Source organism: Anopheles bellator, chromosome 1 (assembly GCF_943735745.2).
Source record: "Anopheles bellator chromosome 1, idAnoBellAS_SP24_06.2, whole genome shotgun sequence".
In the NCBI taxonomy this organism is placed as follows: Eukaryota; Metazoa; Arthropoda; class Insecta; order Diptera; family Culicidae; genus Anopheles; species Anopheles bellator.
In genome coordinates, this window is record NC_071285.1 from 13,410,025 (window position 1) to 13,420,202 (window position 10,178).

At 50.6% G+C, this 10,178-nt stretch overlaps 2 protein-coding genes across 2 annotated transcripts in view; one reads left to right on the forward strand and one right to left on the reverse strand.

The window, feature by feature from the left end:
* The first annotated feature begins 2,066 nt into the window (after positions 1-2,066).
* On the forward strand, positions 2,067-6,786 carry LOC131215070 (GPI mannosyltransferase 4). Its single transcript, XM_058209446.1, has 8 exons — positions 2,067-2,354; positions 2,510-3,028; positions 3,098-3,472; positions 3,544-3,871; positions 3,942-4,097; positions 4,428-4,598; positions 4,672-5,611; positions 5,691-6,786. The coding sequence occupies exons 2-8, from the start codon at positions 2,534-2,536 to the stop codon at positions 6,637-6,639; spliced, it is 3,414 nt and encodes a 1,137-aa protein (XP_058065429.1). The 5' UTR covers positions 2,067-2,354; positions 2,510-2,533; the 3' UTR covers positions 6,640-6,786.
* A 157-nt stretch (positions 6,787-6,943) lies between these two features.
* The window catches only part of LOC131206270 (single-stranded DNA-binding protein 3), a 38,417-nt gene continuing 35,182 nt past the window's right edge, over positions 6,944-10,178 (reverse strand). Inside the window, exon 13 of the mRNA XM_058198764.1 lies at positions 6,944-7,135. Within this exon, the coding sequence (XP_058054747.1) occupies positions 7,094-7,135 (42 nt within the window). The 3' untranslated portion in view covers positions 6,944-7,093. The remainder of the gene's footprint in view (positions 7,136-10,178) is intronic.

Sequence of the window (10,178 nt, forward strand, 5' to 3'; positions counted from 1 at the left end):
CTTAGGAGAAAGCACAGGTCAAACGTGGCAATCACAGGATCAAGATGTTCGCCTTTCTTTCATTCGCTATTTTATTTATTCCTTATCACATCAAGTAGTCACACGTTTGTCGGAGGTTTTCCGCACAATCGTAGCATCCTTAGGAGAAAGCACAGTTCAAACGTGGCAGGATCGCAGGATCAAGATGTTCGCCTCGTGCGCCCTTTGTCGTGATTTGCTGTTCGAAGGAGTGGTACTAACCGGTTGCGGGTATCTGTTCCACAAAGAGTGCCTGTCCGAGTATGCGAAAATCGCGAAAGAACCGTGTCCTTGCTGCAAAACGCTGATAGCGCATAAACCGAGGCCGGTGGTCTTTACATTTCCCGCACGCAACCCTGAAAATGAAGACGAATCCGACATGTGGGACATGTTTTATGAGGCGCTCGAAAAGGAAAGTCTGCTACGAAACGAACTCCAAAAGGCGAATGTGAAGTACCACGAACTCGGAAGAGAACTTGAACTATGGGAAGAGGAAATGTTGGCGGCAATGGTTTTGGGGACACCCGTAGACCCGGGTAAAAAGACTCCGGTGGAAGATGGTCCCTAGGTTTGGCAAGGTTCAGAATGAGATTTCTGCAATAAATCGGGCAGTGTGATTAACGAACTTCAAAATCTGTTGTGAAAGGATTTTTTTGTTTTAATTTAGAAACAGCAGGGGAAGGGAAGCGACCAAACGCTCTTATCTTTCTCAGCAGAGTGCTACCATATCGAATCGCAGCATCTGAGGAACAGCTGTTAAAGGCTCCGGAAGTTTTCATTCGCTATCGGTTCCATTGCTCAGTCCAATAGAACCATTCAAACCAGTCAGGTCCGCCCGACGTACGATGAAAAATGTGGCCTGCGGTTTCCGTTTGTAACGTGCTTTCCGGGATTATCGTCGTAACTTCCGTTGTGTGCCAGGCCGACGACGAGCGTGTACCTCCCATGGTGGCCATTGAAGGACTAGGCATTGTGCAAGGATCCGTTGGTCGCACAGCTTGGACCGGTCGACCGATCAGCCAGTTCCACAGCATAAAGTACGCCGAGGCGCCCACCGGTGATCTGCGCTTTCGTGCTCCCGTCAGTGTAAGACCTTGGCCAGGAGTGTTGAACGCTTCCTCCGCCAGTCGGCCCTGTCCACAGGTGCGCCTCACCACGACCGCAGACGATCCGAAGGCCGAGGATTGTCTTTCGCTTTCCGTCTACACGACCAGCGTGAGTAAGGAATCGATGGCAAAATGGACATGACACGGTGTTGCGTCTGGAGTCTCACATTGTAAAACAATTCGGTTCATAAAAATAGGAATCTGTTCAAGTGATTGGCACGCGATAGGCAGTTATCGTTATCGCCATTGGGAAGTTATCGGCACAAACCCGGCACTCCACTGAATCATTGGCACACGACCGACTGGCGGCGATCAATTCCAATGCAAACTGACAGTTCTACAAATTACCGGTTCCTGGAGGATCGATCGACCACGATAGCCTAATGCTGCCGAGGGGGCCATCAAAATCGAGAATAAGCTATTGATCAGCGACCCGTGGCCCACGTGACTCGAAAGCGAGTCACACCGGGCAGCGATATCTGCTCAATCAATTCTTGCTCCTTAATCTGTCTCTGTCCGCGGACAAGCCGAAACATCTAGATACCGGGCACGGGAGCGGTGGCATGGAGGTCTCTCCACTTCCGAAAGAAACGTCCAAAGATACGCGGGTGATGTTACGCACATATCTTTCCGCCTTTTATCAGTTCTTGGTGACGCAGTTCTTTATGGTCCGGTGAAACACCGAGCGAGCCAACACCGAAAGCGCTTGGCGTGATCTCGCCCAAGCTGAGGTTATAAAAAGCACCCCGGCGACAAGCACTGCTCGGCCAGTTTGGTAAAAGTGCGCAAAGTGTTAACATCGTTCGTAGGCCAGGAGTTCTGGGGTTTTCCGGAATTTTCGGGAGTTTTCGTTTGGATTTTTTGGTGCCGCCCAGAATGTGTATCAAGTGGCTGTTTATCGGGGTCCTGTGGGCGGCGCTATCGCTGGGTGGCCATGTTAGCGGTCAGCAAAACACACCGATCGTCGTGATTGATGGTCTCGGCAGCGTACAAGGTACGCGTGGCCGAACGGCCTGGACCGATCGGGAGATTTTCAAGTTTCACAACATACGCTACGCCGAGGCTCCGGTGGGCCAGCAGCGATTCGTTGCTCCGATAGCCGTCAAACCGTGGAGCGGCATCTTCAATGCCGCCGTGCCCGGGCGACCCTGTCCGCAGGTGGGACTGAACGGTACCGGTAGTGAGCTGCTGTCCGAGGATTGTCTTACCCTCTCGGTGTACACGCACAGTGTGAGTAGGTTTTGGTCTTGTTGATCCTTGGCCAGGGGCGACGGCGTACAAGCAAACAACCCCACAACAAGATAAGACTCGAAGACACGAGATTCCCGTGGAAGGCCATGTTCGTGCGAGTTGGCAATCAACGTTTTCCGATCTCCTTTTCACAGACGACATCGGCCAGCCGGCCTGTGATGGTGTTCATACACGGTGGGGCGTTCGTGATGGGTTCCGCCTCGGACTACGGACCGGAATATCTGCTCGAGCGGGACATCGTACTCGTTGTGATACAGTATCGACTCGGACCTCTCGGGTTCCTGTCGACGGGAACGGCCAATATCCCCGGAAATGCCGCGATGCTCGATATGATCATGGCCCTCGAGTGGGTCTCCCAGAACATACACTCCTTCGGTGGGGACAATGCACGGGTGACACTGTTTGGTGAATCGTCTGGGGCCGCTGCCGTATCGGCGCTGCTCTACAGTCCACTCGTTCACAGCTCCCTGTTCAGCCGGGCAATCATCCAGTCCGGATCGATCTTTGCCCCGTGGGCCACGTGTCAGTCGCCGAAGGAGGGCGCCATGGACATTGCTCGGTTGGTGGGGTGCGATCGCCCGGCCGAAAGGGTGGAGGAGTGTCTGAGGACCGTTTCCGCTTACTCGCTCATGCAAGCCTACGAGCAGCACATGGTACGTAACGCAGTGGCCCTTGCCCGAGGGGACTTGTACCTGTTCACACCATCTTCGTCTTCGCCTTAGAACACGCAAGTCAACGTCAGTGGCTATCCGGACGTGTCGGGAGCGTGCATTGTCATCGGCGATGCATCCCCATTCCTGCCGAAGCACCCGAAAACATTGGCCCGTGATGCGATACGGAAGGTTGAAGTGATGGCCGGGACCACCTCGCAGGAGGGGCTCATGTTTTGGGAAAGCATCCACCGTTACGGCCTGTCGTACAATCCGGCCACGATGAAATCGTCCTGGGATCTGTTCCAACTGATCGACATCATCAACGAGCGGTTCGGATCGAACTCCAACGATGGGTCCCAAATCTGGTACCAGATCTTTAACACGTTTCACTCGGCCGAGCTCGATCGGGCCAACTACACCGAGCTGCTGCCAGCGTTGGTCGATGTAAGTGGCAATCCGATACCCGAAAGAGGGCGCATCTCTATTGGTCTTTGCAAACACTTTCCCCTCATCAGATCTGCGGAAACTTGGCCATCAAAGCACCGGTCCTGCAGGATGTGACTCGAGTCGCCCACGCCAACGAGGGCAAAGTGTTCCTGTACAGCTTCGACTACGATGGCATTTCGTCGTTGTACAACTTTTCGGCGAATCCCGGGTTCGATTATCCGTACCAAAACAGCTCATTCCACGGCGAGGACCTGTTCTACCTGTTTCCCCTGGGGCAGCGGCTCAACCAGCAGGACACCGAGATCGCCAAGATGATGGTGGACCTTTGGACGTCCTTTGCCAGCAGAGGTGTACCGACTTCGGCGTCCCTAAAACAAAGCTGGAACCCTGTTACCCGTAAGTCGGTTAGGGGGGGGCTTCCACTTCAGCTCGAATCAAGCTAAGTTTCACGACTTTCGTTTTTCAGGTTTTTACGGTCCGTACCTGAAAATTAATCACGTTACTGAGGAGCGGAACAACTACTTCAACGAATTTACTGCCTCAACCGAAAAGGCACGGCACCAACGTTCAGCAGCAGCACCGCGTCTGGAGTTTTCGCGAACATTTGGCTTCCTGGTAATGAGTAACATTTTAATGTATTATTTAACTGTTACCAAATAATAAAACGATTTTTCCTCAACTGGCCAATGTTTGCCTTTTTCACTCTTACGCATGCTGCGATGGAAAGAAAAATCAGCTTCCGTTCTCGCCCCTGTACTCGTTCTCGTCACTTTTCAATCAACGTTTCACGCGCCATCCGAGGAAAGAAAACATTAAGCAGCTTTCGCGAGTGCACACTACGGCGCGACAACAACAACAACGGCGCGTTGACGTTTCGGGACTTCACACCCATCAAAATGTAAACAAATCGGCACGGAAACACATACATTGTTCTCTTCTGTCCATTCCGCAGGATCGGCCGGAGCTTCTAATAATATGAACCAATTTAAAACCATCCAGCCAAGGGATCCATCGTTTGTGTCGTACTTTATACTGTGCTTCCTGCGCGTCGTGCTGGTGTTTGTACCGCAGCTCGGTTACATTCATCCGGATGAGTTCTTTCAATCGGTCGAGGTCGTTGCCGGTAGGAACTACCGAGGGAAGGGACTTCGTGGCCGTGGCCGGTACTTACTTACCTTACTGTTCCCCTCGCACAGGTGACGAATACGGGCTGGAGGTTACGCGCACGTGGGAATTTAACAGCACCTTTCCAGTTCGCTCGATGGCCATCCCTTACCTTGCGCTGAAGGTGCCCTTTTCCTGTCTACGGTTCGTGTCGATGTACACGAATTACTACCTGGGGATCAATCTGCGTGGTAGCTACGTGACACTGGTGTTTCCCCGTCTACTGATGGTCGCCCTTTCGTTCGTCAACGACTGGAGCCTGTACCGCATTTGCCGTTCGTACGGGCTGCAGTACCAGTTCCGGTTGCTGACGCTGGCCAGCTCGTACGTGATGCTCGTGTACGCCACGCACACCTTTTCGAACTCGATCGAAATGGCGCTCTGTTCGTTGCTGCTGTACATCGTCAGCGATTGCATGATCCACTCGAACACGGTGCTCTATCAGCGCGAGTTTCTGGAGGAAAAATACCGCAAGGCACAGCGCACGGTGGAGAAGGTGCGTTTCTACAAGCTGACCATGTCGTTGCCGTCGCACTCGCTCAACAAATGCCTCCTAATGGCGACGCTGTGCGTGGCCGGGGTCTTCAATCGGCCCACCTTCGTGCTGTTCGGGATGCCGCTCGTCTTTCACTGGATGCTGCGCGGAATGGGCACCCGGACGGTTTCGTTCACCGACTTCAACCTGCGCATCTTCATCTTCGTCCTATCGGCGCTGCCCGCGCTGATCGTGTGCATCGTAGTCGACTCCGTTTACTACGGCTATCTGACGCTGGCCGAGCTCGACCGTCACGAGATTGGCATAAACAGTTTCGTCGTGACGCCCGTCAACTTCATCCGCTACAATCTGATTGCGGAGAATACGGCCCAGCACGGGGTGCACCCGTTCTACACGCACCTGCTCGTGAACGTGCCACTCCTGTACAACGTGCTCGGAGTGATTGCCATCTTTTCGCTCCTCGTCATGATCCATCGGTGAGTTGTCGGGGGGGAGGGACTCCGGTAATCACTCTCGGGGGGTGAATGATACTAATAGCCACATCCGGTGTTACAGTTTCGCATCGAACGACTACACTAACCTGCCTAGGGCACAGTCCTTTGTTGGGTTGATGCTCTCGGCGATCTTCTTCCCCACCGTGTGCCTGTCGCTGATCAATCACCAGGAGGCACGCTTTTTAATTCCGATCACCGTGCCGCTGGTGCTGCTACACGCCCCCAAACTGCAAGCCGGTCTGGCAAGCAGCTACCCGTTCCGGGCCCCGTCCCGGTTCAAGGACTTCCTGTACCACAATCTGCTCGGCCCGTCTGTCAGTCCCAAGTATCTGCTCAAGCTGTGGTACGCGGCCAACGTCACGTTGACACTGTTCTACGGGTTCCTGCACCAGGGAGGCGTCTATCAGATGGCGGACTACTTTAGCCACCAGGTGGACGTACGGTCCGCCGACGTCCACCTGCATCTCGTGACCAGTCACATTTACAGCATGCCACAGTGCTTCCTCGGTCTGCCCAGCACCGAAACGTTGCTCGTCAGCCCGGACAGTGGGCAAAAGTATCGGCGCAAGAAGCAGTTCTTTCTGTACGAGTATGGGTCCCTCGAGCTGGAGCCGCTCTACCGGAAGCTGAAGCTGTTGGTCGATGTGTGTGAAATGCGGTCAATTAGCGAGCAACAGCGCTACCGGCTTTACCTGGCCATTCCGTCCAGCTTGTCCGAGCGGTTGAACGATATCTTCCACAATCGAACGGCCGCACTGATCAAGCACAGTCAGGTGCGCGTTTTCTATCCCCACCTATCGACCGAGGCAATGCCGACCGTGTTTGGGCAGCATCCGTGCGGTATCAACACCGACGTCGACGAACTGGACGACACGTGTCCAATCTATGCGCGCGACGACGAGCAGAACCAGAACCCGTTCAGCGTGGGTCGGTTGCTGAAGCAGTTCTCGTCGGTGGTGCATCAATTCGGGCTGATCCTCTACCGAATCGAAGTGCGGCGTATCAAATAGCAGCCACTAGCGCCACAGCATCCACCCGAGGCACGGATCCGCCAGACGACCTGGGTTTGGAGTGATACCCGAAGCTAGTCAGCAACTACAACGCTTCTGTTTTCAGTTGTGCGCCATTTTTTTCCTGCACCGATTGTCGATCATTCCACAAGCACCGTTCCAAACGCGCTGTTCTTCGTACAAAGATTTTTAAATAAATTTTACGCTTAAATTGAACTGCGGCGTGTTTGATTGCAAAAAGGGGGACCCGCCGGGTTACCTGTTTGCTTCGCTTTATTCAATCTTACGGTAAAACATCGCGCGCCGCCTTCTTTGTTTCGTCGTAAATTTTAAATCTCTCAAGAAAGCGACCGTCGTGAATGCGTTTTGTTTGTTACCTTCGTTACCTTCAGAGGGACGGCAGTATTTTGTCGTTCGGTGATGCAAAGCAGCACAGTAACGGTACAACTTTCGGTCAGTTGAACTCGTTTTTGAGCGAATTGTTCCAATTGTAGCCCTGCAACAGAACAGAAAAGAAGGATGTGTACACTACGGACTTGTTTGAGAGGCATCACACTTGTGCTAAACTTGTCCCTATCCCCCCGCTAGGGTAGCTTGGATGACGTGGAGGGGTCAGACATGTTAATGTTGGTGGTTGCAAAAGCAATACAAGAGTCATGGGTTGCTCGAGCAGCAGAAGCAAGTACCGATCACCGACAGGGAAACCCGACGAAACCACGGAACCACACTACGGAACTCGCAGAACCATGCAGAGCAGTAAGTAGCATTCTACATTGACTTTGTCTTTATAATATTTGGCTCTCAGTACCGCAAAGTTCTTGTGAAACTTTGAGGTTTGTCATCCAAAAGCACGCACACACATCCGACGTCCGAAAGAGACAAAAGACACGTCAAAAGTAAATAGGATTCAAAATAAAATGTTTATTTCTTACATTTTTCCTTGTTTTTTGTGTTTTGTTTACTTGTTGTTGGTTGGTTTTTCTTTTCATTTCGGTACTTTTTTTTTGCTTGTTTTACTTTCCATACACCACCGACCATAGGGTCCACAGTTCTGCCCTCTGCCCTCTCCCATGTCCCATACACCACAAATTGCAACCGGCCGTCGTCTCGTCCCGTTTGTCGTATGTCCCCTTCAGTGGTGCGCTGCGCTACTCGGCACATCTACACCTTTCTTATCATCTTAGTTGCTCTTACATCACGCCGCAGCAGCCAGCCACACAGCACGCTCCACACGCCACCACGCTAAAGAGTTTTTATTATAATTTAATTTTTATACTACTCTTTCAACATAGTTTATTCTCAAACCCCTGGCCGCGATGCTGCTCACTGCGTGTGGTGGAGTGGCGTTCTAGCCGTCGCGGTCGCGTTTGCATTATTTCGTGTGTGGCTGGTTTTTATGCAAATAAATTAAACTACTTCCATTGGTTTGATGTTTGCTTAATTCTTTACTTGTGTGTGTGTAAGTGTGTTTGTTTTTTTTATAAGGTTCTCGTTTGTGTCTTCTTCTGCTGTGCTTCATTTTGCGATTCTCTTTACACATTCTGCTTCTTCGTTCACTAGTTTACTCCTTAAAAGACTCCGTGTCATTGTGATTCCTCTTACACTTTCACTCGCTCGCTCTACGTTATTACTATAATAATCGGTACCATCCATTTCGCGATAGGAAAACGGTCAACCTTTTCTTCCTTTTCTTCCTTTTTTCCACCACTTTCACGCATACACAACATTCGGCTCGCGGGACGCCCTAGTGTTTAGATCCAGGTTTTTTCAAATAACAAACCAACGTAACAAAAAGACCATTAAAATTTCTCCATACACACAGCACGCGTGCACGTTTACGTTATCGTTTAGGTCACATTCTCGAGATAAAAAGATTCACAAGTGTGCTTGAAAACACTCCAAATACTTTGCACTGTGCACTGCGAGTGGAACATCGCTGCAGTGTGACGGACGCACGGCAAACGCAATGGTTGCTTGTGCTTCGATACCAGCAACGTCAACATTTCTTTGGATGTCGGATATCGTCAACCGGGGTTTGAATCGGTTCCCGCCAACCGGTTATCTACTGTACCGTTTGCGTGCAGCCTACTCGCACCGCATTAATCTGTGGGGCCTGATTTTCTTTTAATATTCTCTTTCTCGCTGAAGCCGATTGATGTTTATCCTTGTAGCAATAGACAACCCCTCTCGTGATAATACTATCGCAGCGTTATAATCGTGCTTTTCCTAACACATCTCACACACTATGTGTATCTATCCTGTTGTGTGTACTCGAAAAGCTCTTTTGACGACGGTAATGCGCTGGTCGGTGATCTCTCTTCTCAGAGGTGTGTGTTATGTTGATTTTCTAGCGTTTCTATGCTCCACCGTGTTTAGCATAAGAGATTACCGATACGCACACGATATAACCGATTCTCATTTCGTTTTAAGTTCATTCATTTTTGGTGGCGCAGTGTGTTTACTAATATAGTTTCGTGTTTCGCAACCGAAATATGGTCAGTCATCGTCGGGTGGTTTTGTGTCCATGGTGCATTAGTAGTGTCCACGACTAAACATGCCTCTCTCTTTCTCTCAATGTGCGAATCGCATTCGCTGTGTACGTGTCTGTTTTGTGTGCTTGTAGCAACGAACCGATTTTCCTTTTCCGTTTTCGGGTTGTTAATTCACTGTTTGCTCTATTAGCCATGCACAATCCCTCATGGCGCGTGTGGTTTTGTTTTCTTTTGATGTACACAGGGGGGCAGGGTTTGTTGTCATTTGTTTGTTGTGTCAACTATGCCCAAGTTTTTGCTAGTTTTAGGGGGAGGCTCCTCTCATCTTCTTTACTAACAATATAAAACATGTAATTGGATTGTTTTCCAGTATAATTACACAGGTTCATGGGTGGTGCTTTTAACTAAGTGTCACCCCAAAGCATTCCCCGGCGAAACTCGTGCCATCGTCATGCTCCTGCCTCTCTCTCTCTCTTGCGGTTTTATTATTCATAGCATTCTTTTTATACGTTTTTCTTGTGTTTGTTTAATTTGTTGCAATGTTTTGTTGTTTTAACGCGCGCCCTCTTCTTCCAGGGCACTTCGTCCACGATATAGAGGATTTGTCTGTTTTTCGTGCCGTAGTTTTGTGTTTTCTTTTTTGTTGTGTTTTTGGTAAAAATGGGTTTACAATCACTCTCCACAGCACCACCAACTAAAAGAACGGCGTAAGAGACAGAAACTTTTTCTGTGTTTTCCTGTGGGTCGCGGAACCCACTACCGCCCGGTTGTTGAGCTGCAGTTCCGTGCCCGCCTCTAGTGGTAACAACACAACACACAGGGGGTCCGATTATTTTACACACTTGACAAAAACTGCCGCCATGCTGTGCAAATGGTTGGCGCCATATGCTTGTGGTAATCTCCCGAATCTCTCCGAATGGATCTTTTTCATGATTAGCTTGCGGGGTTTGTTATCCAGCGCGCATTAACAACGATTAACCCCCGGCAGCAACAGTAGTGTATTGTTGTTGTCGTTTGTTTCACGCTCTACTCTGAAGAAGATGCACC